General features: G+C 36.2%; 3 protein-coding genes across 5 annotated transcripts; 2 read left to right on the forward strand and 1 right to left on the reverse strand.

The window, feature by feature from the left end:
- The first annotated feature begins 137 nt into the window (after positions 1 to 137).
- paqr4b (progestin and adipoQ receptor family member IVb) lies at positions 138 to 6,669 on the forward strand. Of its 3 annotated transcripts, none has more exons than XM_051914201.1 (3): positions 138 to 391; positions 1,905 to 2,123; positions 3,607 to 6,669. In XM_051914201.1, the coding sequence occupies exons 1-3, from the start codon at positions 178 to 180 to the stop codon at positions 4,038 to 4,040; spliced, it is 867 nt and encodes a 288-aa protein (XP_051770161.1). In that variant the 5' UTR covers positions 138 to 177; the 3' UTR covers positions 4,041 to 6,669. The 3 variants fall into 3 exon arrangements, with proteins under 3 accessions (XP_051770161.1, XP_051770163.1, XP_051770164.1); XM_051914203.1 differs by having other exon boundaries at positions 148 to 391; positions 2,019 to 2,123; XM_051914204.1 differs by lacking the exon at positions 1,905 to 2,123 and having other exon boundaries at positions 159 to 391.
- pelo (pelota mRNA surveillance and ribosome rescue factor) lies at positions 6,098 to 16,747 on the reverse strand. Its single transcript, XM_051914199.1, has 13 exons — positions 16,499 to 16,747; positions 15,289 to 15,381; positions 15,016 to 15,166; positions 14,667 to 14,757; positions 13,951 to 14,114; positions 13,138 to 13,198; positions 12,870 to 13,031; positions 9,278 to 9,324; positions 9,118 to 9,191; positions 8,887 to 8,958; positions 8,554 to 8,628; positions 8,391 to 8,422; positions 6,098 to 8,305 (listed from the first exon to the last, which is right to left on the reverse strand). The coding sequence occupies exons 1-13, from the start codon at positions 16,537 to 16,539 to the stop codon at positions 8,211 to 8,213; spliced, it is 1,158 nt and encodes a 385-aa protein (XP_051770159.1). The 5' UTR covers positions 16,540 to 16,747; the 3' UTR covers positions 6,098 to 8,210.
- A 298-nt stretch (positions 16,748 to 17,045) lies between these two features.
- On the forward strand, positions 17,046 to 26,607 carry ppp1cab (protein phosphatase 1, catalytic subunit, alpha isozyme b). The gene is made up of 7 exons (XM_051914200.1): positions 17,046 to 17,376; positions 18,806 to 18,937; positions 19,025 to 19,255; positions 19,822 to 19,926; positions 23,147 to 23,370; positions 25,068 to 25,202; positions 25,502 to 26,607. Exons 1-7 carry the CDS (start codon positions 17,322 to 17,324, stop codon positions 25,616 to 25,618), a joined length of 999 nt encoding a protein of 332 aa, XP_051770160.1. The 5' UTR covers positions 17,046 to 17,321; the 3' UTR covers positions 25,619 to 26,607.
- Positions 26,608 to 27,409: the final 802 nt, after the last annotated feature.

Below are 27,409 nucleotides of genomic sequence, written 5' to 3' on the forward strand. Positions count from 1 at the left end.
AGTTGCTGCAGTTCTACCTGTCAGTACTTTCAAGACAATGGGTATCTGGTGTCAGAAAGTAACTTTTACAATCACTAGTTAGCTAAAATAGCTAGTTAGCTAAAAACTAACTGACTATGCATTCATAGATTGATTTAAGACATCTGAAGAGATTACAGGCTTTCCTGCCAAAGGAAGATGAAGAAGGTGGTCAAGGACACTCGAGCACATTTAACTTTTTCTACTATGGATTTATTTGCTGGGCCAAAACTTCTGGATTTTAAGAATTCACCACCACATCTTCAGTTCAACAAGTATGTCCTGACAGGATACCGGCCTATATCCACTTACAGAGACTGTCTGCGAAGTTTGTTCTATCTGCATAATGAATTTGGGAACATCTATACACATGGTATGGAAAAAAAATGCATAATTTGTACTGTAACGTCTAGAAATTTAATATACAGTGTACTGTAAACTAAGGGATCTGTAAAGGAATTTTGTGGCATGTTAAAATTCAATTAATGCCTGCATTATGCCACTGATGGGAAAGAAACAAGGTGGGGAAATCCTAAGGCTCTCACAGAGGAGGGGAACCTTCTGAACATGAAATACAGGGCTACTTTCTCCACTGTTCACCCACTAACTCTCTTCAGAAGGGTGCGTAAATTGCATTACATGGGATTACACCTAATCCGCGTTAGAGAGTTGCTGGTTTGGAAGTGATGATGTATAATTGGTGTGATCAGTAAAAGTGCAGTAAAAATTCTGGAGGCCTATATTTTGGAAGGAACTAAAACCAGTTTTTAGGATTATTTTAATGGATTTTTATTTTTGGAATTTTATTGGACTTTAGAATTAAGAAGTAACACATTTTAAGCCATGTCTTCATGTTAAAAAGACCGATAAAGCCTACTGTATCATATTTCATACGCAAATTTCTAAGGACTCTAAAATATCAACATGGTTATCAACAAAGCTTTGCTGAAAAACCTGTTGTACACAATCTACTACATGCCTTCTGTCGTCTGACTGATAGGTCATGCTTTGTTAGGAAGTTAAAGGCATTTTATATAGTAAACCTAAAAATAACGTTTACATTGACACTCATTGACACACCATGACATTCAAAAGGTAGAGAAAATGCTAAAATTAAGTGTTATATAATATGTTTTGTGCAAGATTAATTTTAAGTGGGAGCTTTAGTAGTGTTTGATGTTTTGCTATGCTAATTTGAGAAGAGTTGGGGTTACCATCATGGTGACAGGTGGAGCATGGGCTTGGTTTAAGAACAGATGTTAAATGTTCTATTATTGCTGTACTCATTTAGCAATTGCTATGCTATGCTATCAAAACTTTGTTACCAATTAGCAAGTTAGAATTCATTAAATTAGCTAGTTAAAGCTAGCCAAGTTTCCATTACTAAAATATTTAAGTTCAGATTGCGTTATATTTTAAGTTAAATGTATGAATTAGCTTCCTCAAATATTTCAAGTTAAATTAAAATGTACAAGTACAAAAATAATTTATGAGCCAGTTCTGCTTGCTTAAACTGACTACCTCAATTTTTTTGAGTTTTGCCAACTTATTCGGGTTTACTTCAGTGTACTAAGACATTATTGGGTGACAACTGATATATTCATTTTATGGAAATAGTCTGCTATACTGTAAAGATCTGATTTACATTACAAGAAAATCTGATTTACATGAGAATTTTTTCTTACTTATAGACCATACAAATATCAGCAACTGCATCAAATTGCATATTTTCCTATTTACAGTGCATGCTGGGTTAAAAAACATTATTATTAAGTTTGTTAATGAATACATATTTGGATTGCTCACTGTACCAACTCTATTGCAGTAGTTAATTTCACTCATTCTAAACCAGTAACATGTTCTCTTCTTGGTATTTTGTCCATCAGGTATCCCCTTCATCTGTTTTTTGCTGTTTTTGCCTGTGAGTATCCCATGGGCTGAAGTTGATGAGTGGTGGATTGGTGTGGTGCATTATCTGGCTTGTCTGTCTCCCACTGTTTGTTCAGTCTTCTACCATCTCTTCATGAATCATGAGGGTGGAGCGCCTATTTATGACACACTGCTGTGCTTCGACATGGTTGGCGTCTGTCTTGTCAACACTCTTGGTGAGTGCCTACCAAATTTAGAATTTGCGTTTACATATATGTATTTAGCAAGTCAGCAATTCAGAAGAGAGGAACAAAAGCAAGGAGCCAACAATATTCATAATACAATGCCAGGTTTATTTGATGAGATTAGGAAGGAAGAGGAAGGCAGGAAGGCAGGGGAAACTTTCTGGACAGATGGCCAGCCCATCATAGGGCTTCTACAGCTAAATATGAATCAACTTCAGTCATATTAAAGTGAAGATGAAATGGGAGCGATAGATCATTTCTTTCATATTTTGGTGTACATATGAGTGTAATGATTTATCGCAAATGAAAAAAAAAAAGTACATTTAAAAAATATACGATCAATAAGTCATGACATGTTTTTCCATTACTTTAATCTACAAAAATAATTTAACCAATTTCAACTTCATTTTTAAGATTCAACTATGTAAAAAAAAGAGTTTAAATGACTTGTACAGAAAATTTAAATATATTTAAATTTAAGGCAACAGAAATAACTTGTCCTCAATGTCCTGTATGTGAAGTTCAAGTGCCTACCATAAAATATTGGTAGGCTACAGTAAAAATATTTAACACTTGGAAAATGTGCTGTGGTGGGAGGCCTCCAGGCCTCCAGGCCTCCATGTAACAGGACATGTTTTCACGGTACATTTTCTCATTCACACTACTGCATGAATATAAAGTCAGGATTTTTTTTTTCTTAAACCCAAGTAAAAGGAATTTGCATTTTCCATATACGTTCTATCATGGGAGAATCATAAAGAAGTAAAATGCCTTTTAGTATTACTGTAAATATGTCCCCCTTTTTGATCATCTTTATTTTGTTTTTGAAAAAGCATGTTAAAATGTGTCAAATGTGATATATCAGGCTTTGGAAGAACGTTTATTTGTACTCTCAGTTATCTCTTAATCATCATCTTGTGTTGCATTAGGTTTTGCCCCTAACATTTAAAACTTCCAAGCTTTGATCATAAAACGAACCATTTAAATACCATCTTACTAATATTATTGGGAGTGACAACTGATATTTATATGTATTTTATGTAGTCTGTTATACCATTATAGCTATCAGAATTCCAACTTACTTTTTGGCCATATAAATATCAGCAACTGCACAACTGGCATATTTTTGCTCAGTTTGGGCCTCTGAATAAAACTCAGGTGTTTTTTCCCTCTTTGAGTATGAGCTCCATATTGTACATATTCATACTACATGAGCCATAAAAGCCTGATGTGTCAAATATGATGCTTAAGTTTATATTTCATATGTCATAATATGTTACTTGACACATTTACTATTTTCTGAATGGTGAATGGCAAAATGTTCATTGAAAGGTTTTTTATGGCATCACTGCAAAAAAAAAAAAAAAAAGAGAGAGAACCTTAATAATGTATTGAACAATTTCAAGAGTCCAAGAATCATTGCTTCTTTCAAAGGTCAAAGTTCAATGCATTCACTGTACTTTTCTTTTTGCAGGTGCTCTGCCAATCATTTACATAACTTTGTTGTGTTACCCATCTTCCCGTCGTGTGGCGATGTTGGCATATCTCCTCCTCTCTGGCTATGGTGTTCACTGCGCTGTCACTGCACGAAGTAATGTGCACCGCCTGCAATCTTTCGCCTGGCAGGCGTTCTTCCGCTTCCTTCTCTTTATGTTGCGTCTGACTGGCACAGGCAGAGGAAGCCCCGGCTCCCTTCGTCTCTACTTCACCATGGATGCTCTGGCATTGCTAGGAGGACTCGTCAATATTTCCCGCCTGCCTGAGCGTTTCAGTCCCGGACGGTTCGACTACTGGTTAAATAGTCACCAAATAATGCACATCATGGTCATCCTGTCCATTCTGTACTTACACTGGGGCATGCTGGAGGATTTAACATGGTTAAAGGTACATCACTGTCCTGGTGAATAAACTTGCAGACTGATATGTCATGATATTTAAAGAAATCTCAGTGTGATGGTGGTCATATCAAGCGTCATATCAAATGCAATGGTACTTTCTTTGGTATACTATATCCTATTTACATCTACAAAATGAGAGATGAATTTCCACAGATGGGCACACAACCTTTGATGTCAATGACAATATATGGAAAGAGTCCCTTTTCTTTTAAAAGTTGATAGGCCTATATATTATGCACGCACAATTATATGGTTAGTTGAATTGTACACAATTTGCATTCAGCACTGTTTTTCACTGCTGGCTACAGCCATATCAGAACAGACCTATTTTTGAGTTGAGAACCAAAGAATACCATTGTACAAATCCTAAAAATATATTATATATATATATATATATATATATATATATATATATTGTAAAGCCATACTGGTGTGTACATTTTTGGTGAAGTTTTTGGCAAGATATTGTTAAAAAATGAAATAAGATGTAGTGAAGGGAAACCCCAATACAATGTGAAATGATAATCTTTGAATGCACTTTATGCTTCCAAGGTTCAGAAATTCAATCCAGAAGACTGTATCCTGGAGCATTACTGCTGGCAAACTTGATTTCTATTTAAAAGGTGCTATAAATGTGAAATATGAAATGTATATCAATATAAAATATTTGAATTAAACAAGCTGGACTTGAAAGTCTTTCTCTGTAACTCACTGAAGTAATCTAGGCACGCTTAGTGAAAGTTTATAAAGCACGTACTCTCATATTTTCAACAGTGCAGTATTTTTCATTTTAGACATTGATGATGACAAATTGTGTGGCTTGTTGAGGTGTGCTATTATTTCTTGAACTTATGATAAAGACTAGAAAACGGGCAAAAATACAGAACAGAAAGTCACGGAAACCTGTGGATGTGCTCTTCTACTCATTCAGCCACCCAGCAACACCTTAGCATCATGACCAGTGTTGGGAAAAGTCACTTTTAAAAGTAATGCATTACAAATATTGCATTACTCTCTAAAAAAAAAGTAACTAACTGTGTTACTTACATTACTTTTGAGTTACTTTTTTTTCCACCTGGGCTCAGCTTGCTTGTTTTTTAATAACAACAAAAAAAGTTATAAATGTTAAGGCCCTTTCACACCAAAAGTGAAATGAATAAGCCTCAGGCTGAAGGAAATGCATATTTATGCCAGTACAGTAGAGGGCGCAGCTCAAACAAACCTTTTAGCTCTGCTGCCATTCTGGATTAAAGAACAATTGGATACAGGAGAAGGAAGTTCAACACTCCTATTTCTAAATCAAATTTAAAGTAATTTTTGCTTATTAGTATGGTGGAATTAGATCATTGAAGGTCAGCAGCAAAGACATTCGTAAATAAAGTGAGATTAAATACATAAAGTATATTTGTGTAATTTAATATAGTTAATTATTACAGGTTTGCATAAAATTCTGAGATTGCACACTGTTTTTTTTTTTTTTTTTTAATGAATAATGAATGTTTTTGTGCAAGTGAGATGAATAAATGCACGTTCACATTTAGAACTACAATAACCATCGAGCGCACACAATGCCTCTGCACTTTATTTCTCTCAACATGGGGACAGGAGAGCTGTCAGTCAATAAATGTGAAAAAAGCAACATATTTTGTTGTAAATTGAAAAAGTAATGAGTTACTTTACTAGTCACTTGGGAAAAGTAATCCGATTATGTAACTCAAGTTACTTGTAATGCGTTACCCCCAACACTGATCATGACTGACTTTTCACACAGGAAACTGAAGATGAAATTCTGAACCAAGCAGAAAACATTTAAAATACACTATGAACTTATATCAGCACATACAACTAAAATATAGTACTTTATGAAGAAGCACAAAATAATGGAGTCAACTACTCACACACTCCTTTGGGGAAAAAAAAAAAAAAGAAAAAAAAAAAAAGGAGGTCTGATTATGATTGTCGTCATTTGGAAAAAAAAAAAAAAAAAAAAAAAAAAAATTATTTTGTTTTTTTACATTTTGTCTGAATTATTGTAATTTCACCTATAAGCACAAGCCCAAGAGAATGTCAGTTCATACACGTGTTTTATTTTATTTATTTACTCATCTATTTCCTTGAATTTTTTTAATATGATTTATTATATAAATAAACAAGCTCTACATTATGACAACTAGTAAAACTCAAAAGCTAAAACAGTGAAATTCTTATTAATTCCAAATTAGGTTTTTCCTATTGAAACAATAAGACTTTGTGTTGTCACAGATCGGTTGCGCAAGTGCATTTATTCTGCAACCACACTAGCAAACAACATAGTTAAGATTCATGTTTGGATTTATTACAGTTCATCACCAAGAAGGTTTGATTGCAGATTTAGCCAAAGCAATCAACACAAGCGGCTCATGAAGGAACACAGACTGGCTGTATTACACTTTCATTTGAGCAGAATATCACAATGGAACTCCAACCTAAGTTTTTCCACAGTGTAGAGAAAGCGTGCGAGCATGGTTGCCAGGTTGCAATGATTAAGTAAGAGACACAGGGCAGAAAATGTATTCATCTAGGAAAAGCTCAGATTTTGGGGATTTAAACTCAACATTTGGCAACCCCAATCATGAAAGCTCGTGGAGGCTTGATAAAAACATTATGATATATTTCTCCTCTTTTTTGGTGAAGAAAATAGGTAAAGGTTTTGGTAAAGTTAAATATTTTTAAAACTACATTTTAGTCTTGTCTTTATTCGTCAACAATAGAAACAAAAGTCATTTTTGTCATTGATTTGTTAACGAAATTAACACTAGGACCAATTAATTAGTGCAAAAAATTTCAAACCAATGCATATGCATGGTTAGAAAAACCAGGCTGCGTGTATACAGTAAGCTCATACTACTATGCTAATGATGAAATTTATGTCACGCACACTGTATGCATATCAGGGTTGCCAAGTCTGTGGTTATCCCACGGAATTGGGCTTTTAAACTGTTGCCATGGGTTGGTTTTTTTTTCAGTGGGGAAAAAGTTTGACAGCGCACAAATTGCATTTGACTAAAACGCTTGTATTGAAATATTTTATCCATTTTACATTCTACAAATGATATAACTGTGCTAGACGAAGGGTTGTGAGGGAGGGGCACTAGTAGGAAGCCTGTGAGCTCCTTTAAAGCAGACTGTTTATGATTACTTTTATATAGTGATTTTCAATTTGAAATTGAATATAACGCATAACAGTGACTGTAAAATATGTATTTTAGGTATGCGAGTGGCATAATTTGAGTTGAGTTTTGATCATTTGGAATAGGGTCACTGGGCTAGTTTTGCTATCCAGAATTGGCAACCCTGAAACATATCCTAACGCAGCGGTGTCTAACCCTGCTCCTGGAGAGCTACCGTCCTGCAGACTTCAGTTCCAACCCTGCTCCAACACACCTGTCTGTAATTATCAAGCAACACCTTGATTAGCTGGTTCAGGTGTGTTTGATTGGGGTTGGAGCTGAAATCTGCAGGATGGTAGCTCTCCAGGAGCAGGGTTGGACACCCCTGCCCTAACGTATTCATAAAAAACTAAGTATACTTTGGGTTTTAGTGGCAGAGCTGTTAGCATGTTACACAGCAAAACGCTGTCAGTGTGACACGTGTATTGTGATCAGAGGTATTGCCAAGACAGTGATGTGTAAGACATGAGTCGTCGTCTACGAAGAAAGTAGCTACATTAAATCTAAGCTACATAATGACTGGAAATTGCAACTGTGTTGCTAGGTAAGTTGCATTTGCATTTTGCAAGTTTGTAAATGGATTAAACAACTTTGTGTTTATGCTTTACTGAGTTTGACTATTTGGGTATGTTTGCCACTACTTATGTGCGACGTAAACTGTGACACTGACAAAGAATTGGTCTATTAAGCAAACCACTTTCTGAATGCACTCCAATCACTGCTGAAAATGAAATTCAAAAATGGAACGAATGGGTGTTATTCCGAGTAGTGTACATAGAAAAGTTGAACTTTCAGTAAGATTATTTTATAATTGCATAATCACAAATAACCAAAATTATCCACGTTTTTGTGATGCTTTAACTGCTTTCAAATCCTTTATTAAGGCCATTATGTATTATTATTCCATTTAGTCCTAAATGTGAAGAATTTCCGACCTTTCATACTAGATCCTTTTGCACAAGACCATAATGTTAGTCTTCATCGGAGCTACTGTCCTCCTCAGCTTCAGACACGTCAGCGATGGGGAACCTCAGGATGGCCGCCACTCCACTCAGCTGATTCAACTCTACAGAGACAAATCACACCATTTCAGTCACATGACGATCCAAAAAAATTCTCTCTGAAACAAAGACATCGAAAAAGAAACTTACGTTCTCCAGATACATGCAGGCTTGAGAATATTCTAAAAGGAAAGGGGGGGGGAGGGGGGGGACTCAACATTATTGGTGCCTGCCAAGAGCAAAATATTTTCCATAAAGCAGGTAAAACTATAAATATATGACTTTACTGAATTGCAAAGTCATGTATAAATACCTGACATTTCCTCCATTTTCCTTTACGCTGTCTACAAGCCGAACATACCGGCTGCGGGTGGCTATGTCTTGATGTCTATCATAAAGAAGAAAAAATGTAAGTACATGCGCACACACACACACATACATTATAATATATATATGTATATATATATATATATATATATATATATATATATATGTATATGTATATGTATATATATATATATATATATATATATATATATATATATATATATATATATATATATATATATGTATATACACACACATTTTTTTTTTTCTATATGAAGTCAAACAAGGCAAATAATGAATTTATTACTTTCAAAAGTACCTAAATAGTTTGTCACTGATCAACAGGACGTCGATGGCTAAAGCTTCACTCGCTCTTTCCACATGAGCCAATCTGTCCAGAACAAAAGATTAATGAATGCAAAGACTGTTAAATGATCATGTATCAATAATATGTTACAAGTCATTGACCTGAAACGCAAATGTGTTCTCATTCAGGTTGTGTGTAATATTGAAAGAAATGACTCATTTAAATGGCAAGGAGTTTGATCACCCATAGAATGCTCGATCAGGCTCCTGTTGAAGCATCTTGTAAAAGTCTTCCAAAGCCTTGACCTCTCCAGCTGCCTAAAACAGGAAAAAAAAAAAAAACTCATAGTAATAAAGACTACACTGTGCTATATGTGCAAATGTACAAATCCAAACTTTGTCACCTTGGTGTCAGACAATCGAGCCGTGACTGCTGGATCACACAGCACTTCTGTAGAAGGAAAATCTCAAATTTATAATGTCACTTTAAAAACTAAAAGTTGACTAAATAAACTTTTTTCTTTTTTTAAACAAACAGCTATATTACACACTACATAAAAAGGTAATAAAACGAAATTCTCCTCAGTATACACATTTTTGTCCAGTCAAACGCTCTTTTGAATTATGGCATATTCAATTATTTATTATTTTTCCGCATGCTCAAGATGAATAATCTGCATAAAACACACCCATATAAAGGGTTTCCACACACAAACAAAAAAAAAATCTCATATACTGCATACACATATGATGAATTACATGCAAGATTAAATATCTATACATAAATCTGCATTTAATCTTAGTCTTAATCTTAATCTTAATCTAAGACATTTATAAGGCCACCAAGAGTATGTGATTTGTTTATATGCGTTTCAATTGTTCCTAAATTTACTATAAATTTGAGTGTAGTTTGAATGTTCGTACACATCACGCACAAAATTTGTGTGTACATACGGTTAGTGATGAAACCAATTTCACCATTTTTTTTACTTACCAACTAAATACGAAAATGAAACAAAATATAGCGCAATCAGATTAAATTGTGTGTTGTTGACCAAACCAGCAAGCAGATGCTTATCTTTATTCTGATAATGGTCCTGACTTGTAAAAGCAGCTAGCTTCATACCTTTGCATTGTTTAATTCACTGTACAGTCATGGCCAAAAGTATTAGCAGTGACATAAATTTTGTGTTTTGCTGTTGTTGTGGTGTTGATTCACATTGTTTCTAGATTATTGTACAGAGTGATCACATGAACCTGTAGACAATCCTCAAAAGGTGAGTGGACAAGCAGAAGCCCACAAACTCTGATTAACCCCAAGCACTAATAAGGCAAGAATGGATCGCCATCGGTCAGGATTTGGCCCAGAAGCTGTGCGCATGCTTTGGATGTATATGCTCAGAAAACCACATATCAAAAGTTTAAACTGATATGCCTTTAAAAAGCAAGCAAATAATAACAACATTTGATGATGACGAAGAACTGCAATGTCTCGTTAGTGTAACCACGATTCAGATGATAATCAAAAAGTATCTGTTGCAGAAGTATCTGAGGCATAAGATGTAAAGGCTCCGCCCCCTCTTCTGAAAAGCAGGGTGGGGAGCAGCATCTTATTTACAATTAAAGATATACACACGAAAACAATGTTTTTGCTTCCACATAAAAAGAGGCAATTACAACATGGCATAATAAATTATCTGTTGGGTAATTTGAGCAGAAACTTCACATACACATTCTGGGAACACCTGAGACTTAAGCCGCGTTTCCACCGCAGGAACTTTGGGGTGGTACTCGGTGTGTTTCGACCACAGGAACCAGGGTCTAAATGAAGTTCCGGGTAAAAAAATTCTCCCTCAGAAAGTACCTGCTCGCTAGGTAGTACTTTTTCAAAGTTCTGGAACTTTTGGGGGGTGGGACTTGGTGCTGAACATGCTGATTGGTTGAGTTCACGCAGCATTTTGATTCGTTGACTCCACGCAGCATTTTTAAAAAATACAATCGTTGGACTGACAATGAGGTTCAGGCTTTATTAAGCTTATACACGGAGGACAAAATCCAGATGGGGAACTGGAAAGTCGTGACTATCTTCATGGTACTTTAGACTGCTATGGAAACGCAGCTAGCAATAGGTCTGGGGAAAAAAAGTTCCTGGAAAAAATGTCCCTGGGACAAATTGTTGCGGGTAATTTCGGTGGAAACGAGGCTTTATTGTAAAAAGGAGCAAAATAGGTCCCTTTAAAACTTTTGAAATGCTTATTGTTTTTCAGTACACCATAGAAATGTGAAAAAATATATATACAAATACTGACACAAACACAAAATTTATGTCACTGCCAAAACTTTTGGCCATGACTGTATTAATGTTTTACACACTTACTATGCATGTTTGGGAATCAGGTTTTGTGCTGCCCCTCACACAGTTGTTTCTGTCAAATAAAAGCTAATGTTTTCTGTCAGTGTATGTGCAATACTGCACTTTCAATGTGTTTCTTTATGTCAGTGGTTTCCAATCATGCTCCTGGAGGGCCAATGTCCTGCAGAGTTTTGCTGCAAGTGACATTATTTAATGCTATTCTATTCATTAGGATAATGATTTAAGAACATAATGTTTTCCCCTTTTCACAGCCTCTTCCCTTGTACCATTTATAACTGCTATCACCATAAACCTTGGCAAGCCATTATGAAAATTTAGGCCCGGGCTTAGATTAAGCCAGGATTAGGCCTTAGTTCAATTAGGACATTTAAGTAGTTTTTATAAATGTGCCTTAGAAAAAAAAAAACAACATTACTGGTGTGCATCTTGAGACAAACCAATGACACTGACATATTTTAGGACGTGTCAGTGCAAGTTACTTTCAGTTAAAACATCTCAAACAAACATTTTAGTCTGGGACTAGCTTAAAAGGAACACAGCACTATTTTTGAAAATAGGCTCATTTTCTAACTCCCCTAGAGTTAAACAGTTGAGTTTTACCGTTTTTGAATCCATTCAGACGATCTCCGGGTCTGGCGGTAGCACTTTTAGCTGCAGCTTAGCATAGATCATTGAATCTGATTAGACCGTTAGCATCTCACTCAAAAATGACCAAAGAGTTTCGATATTTCTCCTATTTAAAACTTGACTCTTCTGTAGTTACATTGTGTACTAAGACTGACGGAAAATGAAAAGTTGCGAATTTCTAGGGCGATATGGCTAGGAACTATACTCTCATTCCGGCGTAATAATCAAGGAACTTTGCTGCCATATCAATGATTACGCAGCGCCTGAAAATAGTTCCCAGCTAGGTAACTTCCAACGAATCTGCTCTCCTCCTCCCTTCTGCCCCAGTCTGTTCAGCCACACTTTCTTGCCTTTCACATTCCAAAAGCTCATCTTCAGTGTATTCCGGTTCAGATAGATACAGTTCAGGATCTGCACCAAAGTAAATAGAATTCAGAAGATACTTACAAATGTCTCCATGGTTGCAAGGCATGCTCCCTGTGCAAGCAGGTGGTCATGTTGGTTATGTTGACGGAAGTTAGCCTATTTTCAGGGGCTCCGTAATTTAATTGCGCCTGCTGCACCCATGGTACAGCAGCAAAGTACCTTGATTTTTACGCTGGAATGAGAGTAGAGTTCCTAGCCATATCAGCCTAGAAAATTACAACTTTTCATTTTCCGTCGGTCTTAGTACACGGTGTAACTACAGAAGAGTCAAGTTTTAAATAGGAAAAATATTGAAACTCTTTGGTCATTTTTGAGCGAGATGCTAACGGTCTAATCAGATTCAATGAACTATGCTAAGCTGCATCTAAAAGTGGTACCGCCAGACCCGGAGATCGGCTGAATGGATTCGAAAATGGTAAAACTCAACTGTTTAACTCTAGGGGAGTTGGAAAATTAGCCTATTTTCAAAAACAGTGGCATGTTCCTTTAAGCCTTGTCTGTGAAACTGGGGGTTAAGGTTTTGCACATCCCTACTTTAAAAGGTGAAGAGAGGATTAAGGGACCCTGACCTTTGAGAGAATACTTGTGTCCAGATGAGGAGTGCACCACCATGAATTTGGATCTGTTCTCCAGAAGAATTTTGCAGTCTTGTCTCACCGCCTCTTTAAAGAGGTACGAGATGAACTGATCTTTCACAAAGCCTGGACTGGCCACCAGAATACACTTCACCACTGAGAAACACATAAAAATTATACAAAAAAAAAAAAAAAAAAAAAAAAAACAGTATTTATTCGTTCATTGTACATTCTGATCCAATAAAAAAAATAAAAAATATACCATCAAAATTGAAGTGTCTCAGAATGCCCTGCATGACAGCCTCATAAAATCGGTCCAATGCCTGAAATAGAACACATCAGTGTCACTGTATACAACCTGTGTATCATATTTTGAAACATACATGCAGTAACAATAGTTGCATCTGTTATATTCCTAACAGAAAACAAGCAGACACTGCCTGCTCATCCTATTACTGGACAGTGTTTGTGAATTTTTTATATGCATAGAACCTACTACCTCTGTACAAAATGTGTACAACGCAACCAGAATTAATATCAGCAGTGACAACATCTTGTTATCATTCTTAGACTCTTAAAAGTTAAATTTAAAATTCAAGGATTAAATGGATTAAAAAAAAAAAAAAGGATTTAAAAACAAAAATAAAAATCACATTTCTGGGGTTCTCAGAAGAGGAAGTCGTTATAATTGGGTAAACTTGTGAATGTGAAACTATAGCAAATATGCAAATGATTTATGATGTTAATAAATGTGGAAACACGTCGTCAGAGGGCCCGCTGAGATAATCCTAACATTAACACAAGCCATATTCTCTTTGTCTCTTTATTCCTTTTTTTCACATTCCATTTCATAACCTATATACATTCAAGTTGAAATCCCTTGGTAAAGTTAGAAGTATAGTTCACATTGATCTACTATAAAATTAATGGGAAAATTGGATTTGGGTGACTCTACCAACAACCTATAGCTACCCAACATAAACTTCTAGTGGTATCAGATATTTTCATGTGTTTAATATAATGATAAACACAAAAACATTGTCAGATTTATTGTTGCAAAGTTTTATCAGTTCACCTTGTCATGTTGAGCACAGCTACCTTTCCTCTTGCGGGGAATGGTGACCTCAACCTTCCCCCTGAGTAAGGTCATCGCTGGAGTTACGAGAACCAGATTGGCCAGACCTTCTTGCATCACGACAGCAGCCACATCTGCTTTTTGAGCGGGATCACATGCCTGCTCTATAGATCAGGATGGAAAAAAACAACCTGATGATGAGCAGAGATGGGCATAAATACATGAAAATGTATTTAAAATAAAAATACAAAATACTGTGTGAAAAAAAAAAAAAAAAAAAAAAGTATTTAAATACGAATACAGTATTTTGAAAATACACTAAATTCACATGAAATTGGCCATTCAGTGAAGTATCACTATTTGGCTGAAATCTATTTGGACCTATTCTGAACACAACGTTCTATCTTCTGTGCTCCATTTCAGTACTCATTTTTGACCATTTCTATACTCATTCCATTGATCACCAATGGAAGCATTCAAGATTAGGCGGGAAATAATGTAACAAGATACCGGATTAAAGGTATGTCTTAAGTGAATGCAAATAGGCAAGACAAAAAAAAAAAAAAAAAAAAAAAATTCAGCCTGATAGACATGATCACCATCCATTTTTACAAAATAGTTCTAAATTTCAAACATTACATAGTATTTAAAATTGTTATTAGCTAGAAAAGCACATTTTAATCCGAAAATACACTAAAAACACACCAAGACATTACCAATTCTGTCCAACACCACACTGTCCCAGACTTTTTTGGCGAGAGTGAATTTCCTGTTGAGCTCCAGCTCAATGGTATGATAGGCACCCATCTATATATGACACAAGACAAGAAATATGACTTTCATTCCAGCTTTCACATTTAGACTAAAATAATATATGGAATATCCCCTGAGGGTCAATGCCAATTATAAATGTTTTTGTCATCAATATTCAAACGTATGAAGTATAAATTATATTTTAGGTGTAAATTTAGCATTAAAATACAGTAAACAGTAAAACAAAATAATAATACATTAAAAAATATATATATTTTTTTAAGTACTAAACCATTAAAAATGCACACTGACCTTCACATACTGGTTCTCCTGGATATTTGTTCCTTTGACTCTGAGCTGACAGGCCTGGGAATCAAAGTCTATCGTCTCCACACATAAAGTTAGTGTGGTGCGCACACGTGAACTGCCCACACTGCCCGTGGAGGACTCCGTCTGCACTTTCCTGTTTATGACATCAGATTGTTTTCATCATTTAACATATGGGCAAAATCTCTGATATTAAGCGTGATAAACCAAAACTGGAAAAAGACAGGTTAGTGTGGTTAGGGGAGGAAAGAGGCAGACCTGATGGTTGAGGCTCTGAGGCTGTCGCCCACCTGTAGCAGGTTGTAGGTGTGCCACATATCCTCTGCTTCATCCGGTATTAGTGTCACCTGACTAAAAGAAAAAATATACATTGTTGGTAACAGAAATCATCATGTTTGTGTTGACATATATATATATATATATATATATATTGCCCATGAGGCTATTGGCTCTGACATAAAAGTATAAAATCTGACAGGAAAGGTATCATAAATGGTGTTTCTTACCCTTAAATAATGATGATAAATAATATTTCAGGTTTATTTGTTTGCTTGAAATTTAATGCAGTTATACCAACTACTATGGCTATTTAATGGTGAGAGTCAGACTAAATTATAGTAATTATATATATTGTATATATATATATATTTTACAAGTTAAGTAAGTCTGACCTCAATTCAATAAAAATGTTTTCAAATGAGTCAACCCAAAACCCAACCCTGGCCCGCTATGTAATTTTAGCATCCGATATTCTGATTCACTCAGAATTAGAAATACATTAAAATACTTAAGGTGGTTGGACAGTGCACTCTGGCATAATTTAACTGAAAAAAAAAAAAAAATAATAATAATTACATAAAAAACTGACCTTATTTTATTTCAGCATTTCTCATTTTCATTTAATTTAAATTTATTTAATCATCACTAGCCTACTTTTCAAACTGCTGGAACCGTAATTGCTGTTTGCGGCTATATGTAAAAGTTTAATGGTGAAGTAATGTAAACTATATTGTTTGCTTAGATTATCAGTTATTTGAAGTTGAAGCGTAAAGTGCTAGAAAGTGGAACCCCTATTTTATTTGTAGCGTTTAACTAGTATCGTTATTCTCTAATAAAACAGGCAGCTCCACCCTACTGCTCTCTATATATGCGCAAAGGACTCGCCCCATACGGTCTGTATGGTGCGATACAGCAAACGAAAACACATTTTTGGGCTGTGGCAATATTGTGCGTGAAACATGCCAAGTTTGTCAACAAAGCACTGGGTTAACAAACACTGACAGCATTTTGGGATATAGGCGCGTTCCGAATCAATTCAACAAACAAAAATGTATCATGTTTTTATTTATACCAAGTAAGAACCCAGGTTTTGTCATATGATACCATTACTGCATGATGCCACTGCCACAGCACTCCACTCCAAAAGTGCTGTACAGATATACACAGTCATGGGTTCTCAAACACTCACCCGGCATTATCCTTCTCGATGTCTTTATGAACCAGCTTCATGGTCAAAGAGATTAGCTATTCAAAAACAAAATACATATTTGATTGTGAGTGTCCTACTCCATTTAATCGTCGATTTTGGCAACGTTTCCGCATCAGAGTTGGCACATTCTGCCACTTTAGAATGAATCAGACGATTCGAACTGTCGCTTTCTGATCGCGTCATTGGCTAATAGATTGCGTCATTAAGTCATTTCTATCTTTGGTTACTTCCGTACGTTGAAAGAACGCATCAATTTTATATTTCAAAATTTTAACAGTACATTTTATGAATAATTAGCAATCGGTGTTAATAAAGTATATAAACCGCCCAACCTGAGAACGGTCTTTACATCGCAATCTTGACGAGGGTTGAGGTTTTTTTTTAAGTTTATACTATGAATCTGAGACTATACACTGATGGTTGTGGTTTTAATTTGCTTATTAACAATTAAATACGGGAAAAGATTGACACACAGAATATCCTATTGGCTCTTCGGGTGCGGTATTTGAAACGCCCGTCATGAGCCGAGAATAACCAATCAGATACCTGCTTTAGTGTCTATCCCGCCTTTTCAGTGTTTCCTACTCAGCGGTCGTGGTGCTAGTTTACCTCATACAACGAACTACTGAAGGGACCATTCGCGGCAATAACATTATAATACAAACTCAGGAATACTATCAGTAGTGGGATTTTTTTTATAAAGGCAATTTTACAAGTTATTATCGTGTATTTGTATCGGGCGGATTCCGAGGTCGTCTTGTTCCTGGCTCTGTTAGCCGGCTAATCTCCAGCGAGCGACAAAATGGCTGAATCGGACAAATTAAACATCGATTCGATCATCCAGCGCCTTTTGGAGGGTAATGCGCTTTGTTCTTTATTGTTATTTTTATTACAAACCGTCTCGTTTTATAATGTTTAATAACGGTTAAACGTCTAAAAAGCGTATGATTGTGTTTTCATTATAATCGAATGTATATGTAGTTATGTAGTATTATGTATAAATACCTAGCACTATCAATCCAATTCAAATGTTTATTTGCATCATTTCCATGTTTATTACATATAATCCGAACAAAACTTCAGCGCATGCGCAGTGCATCAGTCGCCGCTTTCGGAAACGGAGGAAGCCACAAAGATGTCACCAGTGCAGTGTTGTGCCAAATTTTGACTTCCTGCCAGATTATTACCCCCCTCTTTAAGACTGCTACTTGATTGACAAGTAGAGATGGAAGAAATGCCTTTGACAGTGCGACATCAACAACAGTCTTGATGATGAGATATAGTCATAGTACGGTACCATTGCCTGCTGTTCCACCGTGGTGTTTTCTTATGCCCAGCACTAACACATGCTCATTAGTTAAAATCAAGGGAAATAAACATCTATCAGTTGAGTAAACTGTTAGTCAGTACATCAAACAGAAATTTAAATAGATATTTTTGTATGGGTCAAAGAATAATAAATTGAGAATCACAATTTTTTTTTTTGTTCTCATTATTCTGAATAGACAACAAAAAACCATGCAGTTTACTAGAGGTTCTGGCAAAATGTTAATTGCCGCAGTCTTTTTAAAAAATATTATATTAATTTGAGTTATATATTATAATTTTTTTGTGTTTGAATAATGCACTGACTCACTCATAAAGACTTGATATTTTTTATTACTGGATGATTCAGGCTGCGTCCAAAATTACATACTCTTGAGTAGGTACTTATTTTGAATAAGTAATTAATTTGCGACTGCTAAAAAAACTATGTTCTATGTAGAATGTGTGTTTGTATGTAATCCGTACATACTTCATTCTCCATGTTTTAATTATCATGTGACCTACAAGCCTCAGTTGTGTCACTTCACTGCCATTCACAAATCCTCTCCTGTGGCCTCATGGGATAGTAAAGTGTCCATCATATGCACACTTCAGAATCTCGACGGAAGTAGTATGTCAGCAGTAGGGTACTTTTTTGCCTACTCTTTTAGGAGCACTGTGAATTCAGACATACTTATTTTTTCACATACTGTTTTTCACCTACTATATATACTATGATTTTATTTTTTTTAAGCTGGTAGTTTGAGATTTCAACATTTTCCCGTTCAGGTAGAAAGTACTTGATCTTTCTAGCTGCCTGAAGGCGTTGCAAATATGGCCACGAATGAACAGATTTTTCTTGAAAGAGACTTGTTTACACATGCAAACAGATACATGCACAAATATGAATTCATAATGCTTTTATGCCTATTTCTAACAATTACACTAGTAAGGTAACCTTTGTGTGTCATTCATTTTCAGTGAAGGGCTCAAGACCTGGTAAAAATGTTCAGTTAACTGAGAATGAGATTCGTGGATTGTGTCTAAAATCTCGGGAAATCTTCCTTAGCCAGCCGATACTGTTGGAGCTGGAGGCACCACTCAAGATTTGTGGTAAGTTTCTGCTAAACTTTATACTCTGTTTTGATTTTAAATAGCCAACTTAAAAAAAAAAAAATGTAACTCTTTCTCTTTCTGCAGGTGATGTTCATGGTCAGTACTATGACCTGCTCAGGCTTTTTGAGTATGGAGGATATCCTCCAGAGAGTAACTACCTGTTTCTGGGAGATTATGTAGACAGAGGCAAGCAGTCACTGGAGACCATCTGCCTGCTGCTTGCCTACAAGGTCAAATATCCAGAGAACTTCTTTCTTCTCAGAGGAAACCATGAATGTGCCTCCATCAACAGGATATATGGATTTTATGATGAATGTGAGTATGCTTTGGGTAGATGGTATGACCAAACGCTTGTCACATTTGGAATAATTATATATAGGGGCACTGTCTGTCCCCAGGCAGTGTTTTCCACAGAGGAAGAAACCCAAAATTTGTAATGTGACTTTAAACAGTGTGTAAAACATAAACGCTATTGCCAGGAGTTATGAAGTATAGCTTAAAAAGCAAGATAAAACTATTTAAAATATAAGATTTTTTATGTTATGAAGTACACTACACAGCATGTTATATGGTTTATATACATTTATAATAATATTAATATAATAATAATAAATGGTATTAATATACATTTTTGGCTTCTCCGAAAAACTATGTAAATGTATTATGGAATGGGACACTACCATCACAACTAAAAAGTTTAGGTCCGCTTTAAAGTCCAGGTACTTTTTCTCTTTCTCTCTCTCTCTCTCTCTCTCTCTCTCTCTCTCTCTTTTCAGTTTGGATGCCAAAAAGGGGTTGGAGCTCTTAATTTTGCTCTCAAAGTACACAAGATTGATGCATATAACTTTAAAATGTCTGAACATGCACATGTTTTTTGGCAGGTAAAAGGCGGTATAACATCAAGCTTTGGAAGACATTCACAGACTGTTTCAACTGCTTACCAGTAGCTGCTATTGTGGATGAAAAGATTTTTTGTTGTCATGGAGGTATGCATTTTTTTTTTTTTTTTTATATAAACTTTTTAGCATTTTTTTTTTAGCACTTTTTTTTTTTTTTTTTTTTAAGCATTTTTCCTCTTAAAGGTGCAATATGTAATATTTTTGCAGTAAAATATCCAAAAACCACTAGGTCAGTGTTATATATTTTGTTCACTTGAGTACTTACAATATCTCAAATGTTTCCAACTATTTGTAAATCGTGAGAAAATTGCAATTTTAACCAAGGCTCCGGGGATGTGTGAGGAGTCACCTGTCAATTGCGTCATACCCGCGTTAACCCTCGGTCTGCCTCGGTTTTGTAGAAACCATGGAAACACCAAAGACGCTTTAATATATTACACTTTTTAATAGACAAGTCAACAACTGTTTTGATATATTTATAGACAGAAAACTAATTGTTGTTATATAGCTCAACACGTTTAGTCTTATTGTTTAAATCTAATTTTCTTGAATTTTTTTTTTTTTTTTTTTTTTTGCGCGAGTACCATGCTTTACCATGCCTCAGAGAAAAACACTATTTTGTCAAGTAGCTAACATAGCATAATCAGATGCAGCTTTATTATTAGTAACAGTAATACAGAATTTTCTCCATCATACAATTTGTTATCAAATGAATTGCATGCCATTTATAAACACAAGCCATCCAGCATTTAATATGATATTCTAAAATCGATCTAGCTTACTGCAATGTGTCTCAAACAAGTGTCTTACAGCAACCACCGAGTGACCGCACAGAGTAACATCATTTTCAACACTCTCAAATGTATCTAATATGATAAACAGAGCTGTGTTACCTCATATTTATAACCGAAAAGCGGAAGCGGTGCCGGCGGCTGTGGCATAATAAAAGTTCTGCTCGTAAGGCGTGTGTTGCGCAATCGCTCCAGCGGCCTCGTTCAGCTCCCACAACACTAGGTCCTGCTCTGCTTCATACTACAATAACATTAATAATCGCATCCATGAACATGATTTCTTCCCGAGTCCTATCCCTATTCTTTTGCACCATCCGTTGAGGTGAAGACCACATGTCCCAAGATTCTGCACTCAAAGGTCGTCAAGCTACGCCTTTGTTTTAAATAGGCCTCTAGCAACCTCTAGCGGACAATTTTACACATTGCACCTTTAACACACATTTCTGTATTCAGGGAGTAATTTCAAGGATTTTTTTTTTAGTGTTTCTCATATTTTAAGATCAGCTCTGCATGGTCATAATTGTAGCTAATTGTTTTAATAGTAAATTTTTCTGGAATGTAGGGTGACCTGAGACCGTATTCACAAAACATTTTATCTTACCACAAAGAGTTCTCCTTAATAGCAGTAAAAGTTCTTAGCTAAGAGTTTTCTCTTAAAATCTATTCACAAAGCTGCTGAGACAAACTTTTACTAAGGAATAGACTGAAGTCTTAAGCTAAGAGTAAGGGCGGGGTTGACCTCGTTGCTATGGAGTATACACACAGTGATAGAGACAGAGCAACACGATTTCATAATCTGAAAACCACGCCCACCGGGGGGGAAAACAATCCAACAGTCCCCACTGACTTTATATACCGTGAGGCTGCCTACTTGTCATTTCTGGCTTATAACAAAAAATAGAACAATGTCTAAAAGCTGCTATGTGACATGGTGTACAGCAAACAAGCTAAAAAAACCCAGAACTAAGTTTTATAAGCTGTCGACCCCAAAAAAACGAATGTTTAAGGACACAAAAGTGGATACAGGCAGTGAGACAGAGCGCAACGTGTCATTTTACTATAAGAACTACATTGGAGGGGAACGTATTCGGCGACAGGTGAAATAATTCTTTGACATGGTTAAAAATAATGAATGGTTTGTTTTTGTTTGTTTGTTTAGCATATGTTGGTCGCCGATTACGTTCCCCTCCAGTGTATTTCTTATAGTAATATGACCGGTTGCGATCTGTCTCACTTCCTGTATCCACTTTTGTGTCCTTAAACATTCGATTTTAAAACTTAAAATTTAAATTAATTGCTAATTACAACATTGAAATAAAAATGTAAAGCTTGTATAAATAGGCTACTAGAAATCCTAAAATGATGGAAATAATTGGGAAATGGTACACATTTTATCTATTATAACTTTTGTTGTATTGGTCGCTTGGCTTTTTTTTAATGTAAAGGTCCAGAAATGTTTTCGTCAGGTGTGTGGTGTTCATTTTTAATATGATGTCATTACATTGCTATCTTGCCCCCAGCCAATCGCTGCATTGCTGATCATGGTTTTGAGTATTGATATATCTGCCTATTCCAGTTAACACAAGAACACGCAATAATCTCACACAACTTAATCCAGATATTTTAATCAAATCCGCAAATTCGTTTGAAGAAATAAATAAGCCAGAGGTCAGTTATCATGATTAGAAGACCTGGCATCTGTCAAATCATCTCAGATGTATTAAGCGAGGTACAAAGAATGAACCCAGGTCTGACAGGAAGGTAAAGTTGAGTGTCATCAGTATAACAAACACATGAAATATTGTATTTCTGCAAATAAAACGGGAGCATCTATAGAAAGAACCTAAAATGCATTCTTAGGGAACACCACAAGTAACTGGTGCAGAAGAGGAGAGAAGATTCTCTATTCTGACCTGAAAAGTTCTCTTCTTTAGGACCACTGCAAACCACTGGAAACAGATTCACTGGAAACTTTCAGGCAGGTTTGCAGGGGCTAAACTATGCAGGATTGGACACCCCTGATCTTAATTATCTAAAGCCATTCTTAACTGTGGGGATCTGTAGTTAAAACAGTGGTGTGTCCGTTGGTAAAAGTTTCAGCAAAAAGTCTGTTCACATGTGAATAGACCTTTCTCATACATTCATGTTGGGTTCAGTGTGAATGGGCCTTTAATTTCAACATTTAACACATTGTCTTGATAAATACACATAAATATTAACTAACATTTATTCTAAAGAAAAAAGATTGGTCAACGACATTGAAGACTGTATGTACTAGTAGTTAGTATTAATTAGTGGGTTGTTGGACTCACTAGTTGACCCTAGTATTGCGTTCAGCTCACAGCTCTGTGTTGTAAAACGCATAATAGCTTATTCTCCTGTAAAATGTGTATTTATTACATGAACAGGTTTGTGAAATAGTCAGGATATGGTGGACTTCAGGTTCTTTGTGCTTACAAGTATGGGTAAATTCAAAATATTCCTTCTAAACTGCAGTCGAATGGTTCTTCACCCAGGTCTTTCTCCAGACCTGCAATCTATGGAACAGATCCGCCGTGTGATGAGGCCCACAGACGTTCCTGACCAGGGTTTGCTGTGTGATCTGCTCTGGGCTGACCCCGATAAAGATGTCATGGGCTGGGGAGAAAACGACCGTGGTGTCTCTTTCACCTTTGGGTCTGATGTTGTGGCCAAGTTCCTCCATAAACATGACATGGACCTCATATGCCGGGCCCACCAGGTAAGTAATTTAGGTTATTGAATATTGTCATCATTGTAACTGATCGCTACAGTGACACAGATTTAAAGTTTCTCATTGTACACCTCATTCAAAGAATGAATAATCACAATGATGTTTCTAAACCAATTAAACTTGAGTGTCCTTTATGCCAAGTTCACACTGCACGATTTTAGCCCCAATTTTTACTCGCACATTTTTTTATTTTTTTATTTATTTTTTTTATATTTCTCCTTTTCGCTGCAAATCAGCGCACAGATAATTTGGATTGCAAGCTGCTTGCAGGCTACCATTTTTAATAACAATTCCAGTCTCTTCCTTATCACTTCTTGCGTGTGTTTGGTTGTGAAACATAGTTTGCAGACTAGACAGAGTTGTCTGCGATTCTTCCTATTGTAAAGTCATGCAATTTTTAATCCCCGTCACCGATCCATCGTGCAATGTGCACACTGAATGCTACCCCAGATTGTCGTGCAGTGTGGGGAAAAAAAAAAAAAAAAAAAAACAGTGGTCTGACGACTTTGAAAATAGTGCAGTGTGAACTCTGCATTAAAGTTGCAGTAAGTGATTGTCTACAGAAACATTTTTTGTTATACTGTTTGAAAGTCTCCTTATATCCTGATGGCAATCACTGTTAAACGGTCTAAATGTATTTTTATAAATATATATCATCTGTGGAAGGCGTAGGACCATAAAATGTTCATCCAATTATTATATTCAGTCCGAATGAAATAATACGATGTTTTTACCTGCCTGTCAACGTAATTTTTTACATACCCTCGTGCACCCTGTTCAAACAGACATCATACGTCATCAGCGCGTTTCATGCTATGCAGAGTTTATACAGACAGACCTCAGTCACGGAGCACCACAAACAAACAGCAGCCACCTTTTACAGTTCCTACGAATCAAAACAACAAACTTATGCTGCGTTCACGTTAACCGGAACTGTTCAATCAGACTCGGAATTATGCGTATCCATGTCAACATCAACACCGAAATGAATCTGCAGCAGTCAGGTACACGCCTTAAGTTGTTTACGTTCATTATTATCGTTAAGTTATGTGCTTTGAGACATATGGTAGTTTAACACCGTCTCTTGTGACGCTTTGCCGAGAGCAATTGTGTGTCTGCGTTCATGTGTTTTGGAGGAGGCGTGGCTTTGGACGGCAATTTGCAGGGAGGGTGGGATCTTATGCATTCAATGCTAGCAGGTTAACATTAGCATTTCCTAGATCACCTACTGCACCATTAATTGATAAGTGGGGTCAAATGTCAGTTTTTGAATTGACCATGGTTACTGTAGTTTTCATAACCCCAAAATACCGCTTTATTTTTTTATATTTTATATTTATATTTTTGTATATTTTTAAATGACTGTGGTGGCTTATACCAACTTAATAACTTTATTTTTGTTTAACCTTGCTTTATACTTGGTCAAATTCGTACAAATTTGGGTTGCAGCTTAATGACCATAGGAAAATGTGGGTCCCATGGCCAAACAATTTGAGAACCACAGTAATAGACTGCCATCGATTTGACAAACTAGAAACATTTAAATTATTTGTTTAATTCTGTCCTCCTTGTTGCTTGAGGTAGAATGCATTCTTGTATGTCAAGCATCTATTATCCACCAGTAGCAATAGCATGGTCTTTTTGTACAGCATTTGTGAATTATAAATCTTCTGCTCTCTGAACAGGTGGTAGAGGATGGCTATGAGTTCTTTGCTAAGAGGCAGTTAGTCACACTTTTCTCTGCTCCTAACTACTGCGGAGAGTTTGACAACGCAGGTGCTATGATGAGTGTTGACGAGACCCTGATGTGCTCATTTCAGGTTTGTATGTGCTCTTTAAAACTAGTAACTACTGGGGATGCAAACTTCTCACTTTTAGACAATTAGAAACAGTTTTTTGCAGAACATCAATTCAATTCAAATATCGCATTGCACTGCACTGTAAATGCGAGTTTAGCGTATAGAGAGCACGAAAAATGACAAGATTGGGTTTGCAGTGCTATTTGTAAAGTTGGTTTAATTTAGTATGTTATAAGTATTCAATAGATCCCCAAGCCTAGCCTCACTATTCATTTTACCTGATGAATGGTTTTTAAGGCGCTCTCTCTGCTTCCTGTTAGATTCTGAAACCAGCGGAGAAGAAGATGTCGTCGTATGGTGGTGCAGGAGGTTTTGGATCTGGTAGACCTGTAACTCCTCCACGAAACGCAGCCAAGGGCGGCAAAGCCAAGAAATAACATCAACTACTGCAACGCGCCTATACATCCTGTCCATCATTCTACCTCTCCTTTTCCTTCTCCTTTTCAACTCCAAACACCAAATCAGTGCAGGGCTTTTTTTAGCTGTCTCCATCAAGACGAGACTGCTGGGAATCTGAGCGGTCATATATGTGTGCTTGACTGAAATGCCCTTGGTGAAGTGTGTTGGTTTGTATGTGAAACAACAGTGTATTTGTAGAAAATTGTTGTGCGAGTTTGTGTGTGAGGGTTTTTTTTCTATGGTAACTGCGCACCTTTTACTGCGTTTTTTAGCTGTTTTGGTTGATTTTCCTTCGAATACATCTTCACGTCTTCAGCCATAACGTCATAATCCTTTTTAGGTCATTTATTGCACCTACAACACCCTTCTCGTCAGACCAAGCCTCAGGGTCCAGCTTTTTATCCCCTCTGTGGGGCAGACTTTTCCATTCCCCTCTAAAGCAATCTGAATGGAGGTGATTGTGCAAATCACTGCCAGTCTCTTTAATGTGAAGCTTTGTCCAAGTGCGTGTCTGTTTACAGTAGTTATTGACGGCACCCTGAACATTTTGACACATACCTATTTTGGCGTATACTTTGCTTCTTCAAACTGCACACTCAGGTAGTATTTAGCCTGGCCTGTGGAAATGCTCTGTTTTGGCTTTTTTTTTTTTTTTTTTTTGTGGGGTGGGATGGGGGTCAGTTGTAGGGTGTTTTTTTTTGTTTTGTTTTTGTTTTGTTTTTTTAGGTTAAAATCATGCACGATGTGCAAATAATACCAGGTGTGAATGTCTGCAAAGTGGGTGCCATTGCTGTTTCAGTTTAAAATGCAGAAATGCACTGTTCACTGAGTGATTGTGGCTCTGTTCTAATTTGTAAACTGCAAAGCTCACTTTTTTTCTTGTTAAAAGGACTTTTTTTTTTCTTTTTCTTTTTTTTTAGTAGTAGTAGTCATGAATTTAGCCAATAAAGTAAGAATCTGGTGCAAATTTCATGTTTTTATTTTGTGTCCTGTAGCGAATCAGTACAGGTATTTAATTAATTTATGGGTGAAATATATGAATATAATAAATCATAAAGCTTTATGATTAATTATAATACATATACCGACCCGAGAGGGAATTATACATATATTGTGAATTAATTACAACGAATTATAATCAATCACATATATGATTAGTTCTGGTTTGATAATAATTTAGAGAAACTATTAGTTTGTCCAGCAAACCGTTAGCTCCTCATAGCCGATTATAAAAGGAAGGTTTTTCTCTGGCCACGAGAAAGACTTCCTATTCTAGCATCAATGCGTAAAGCAAGGATACTGGATCGAAACGTTAAAGTGACCTGGGTTTGTTGCATGAGCAAAAAAAAACAATCGAGCATGAATATAATGTATTTAATATATGAAACTACGGATACAGAGGCTATACTACTAAACATACACAAACAATACACATATATAGAAAGCGAAAGTAAAGTCAAGAAAACAGAGGTGATCAAAGGAATGGCAACTTACTAACAGTTAAAACCTTTGAGAGCCAGCAAGGAAACTCAGCTTACACATCGAGCTTAGAACGCTTTGGAAAGAATGGTTCTATACTTGCATAGGTTCAGGTGCTGTGGTCGTTTCGTGTTTCTGCAGGAGTTTCGGTGCGTGCGGCTGAAGCGATTGGTCCTTTTCCGAGAAGGTTTTCTTCGGCGGGATTTTCAAACAAGGGTTTAACTTAAGAGTAAGATAACCGGAAAAGAAAGAAAAAGAGTCCGTCTCCTAGGCGATGAAGAGTGAAGACT

This window comes from Ctenopharyngodon idella, chromosome 12 (genome assembly GCF_019924925.1).
Source record: "Ctenopharyngodon idella isolate HZGC_01 chromosome 12, HZGC01, whole genome shotgun sequence".
NCBI classification, from domain to species: domain Eukaryota; kingdom Metazoa; phylum Chordata; class Actinopteri; order Cypriniformes; family Xenocyprididae; genus Ctenopharyngodon; species Ctenopharyngodon idella.

Bases quoted from the DNA above. Each gene is read 5' to 3' on its own strand.
- pelo (XM_051914199.1), bottom strand. From the start codon at position 16,539: ATGAAGCTGGTTCATAAAGACATCGAGAAGGATAATGCCGG. The intron at 8,423-8,553 runs GTATTTATACAT...CTTTCCTTTTAG, and splicing joins GAAAATGGAGGAAATGTCAG to AATATTCTCAAGCCTGCATG. The intron at 8,306-8,390 runs GTAAGTTTCTTT...TTGTCTCTGTAG, and splicing joins CCTGCATGTATCTGGAGAAC to AGTTGAATCAGCTGAGTGGA.
- paqr4b (XM_051914201.1), top strand. From the start codon at position 178: ATGAAGAAGGTGGTCAAGGACACTCGAGCACATTTAACTTTTTCTACT. The intron at 392-1,904 runs GTATGGAAAAAA...TTTGTCCATCAG, and splicing joins TGGGAACATCTATACACATG to GTATCCCCTTCATCTGTTTT. The intron at 2,124-3,606 runs GTGAGTGCCTAC...TTCTTTTTGCAG, and splicing joins CTGTCTTGTCAACACTCTTG to GTGCTCTGCCAATCATTTAC.
- ppp1cab (XM_051914200.1), top strand. From the start codon at position 17,322: ATGGCTGAATCGGACAAATTAAACATCGATTCGATCATCCAGCGCCTT. The intron at 17,377-18,805 runs GTAATGCGCTTT...ATTCATTTTCAG, and splicing joins CATCCAGCGCCTTTTGGAGG to TGAAGGGCTCAAGACCTGGT. The intron at 23,371-25,067 runs GTAAGTAATTTA...CTCTCTGAACAG, and splicing joins TCATATGCCGGGCCCACCAG to GTGGTAGAGGATGGCTATGA.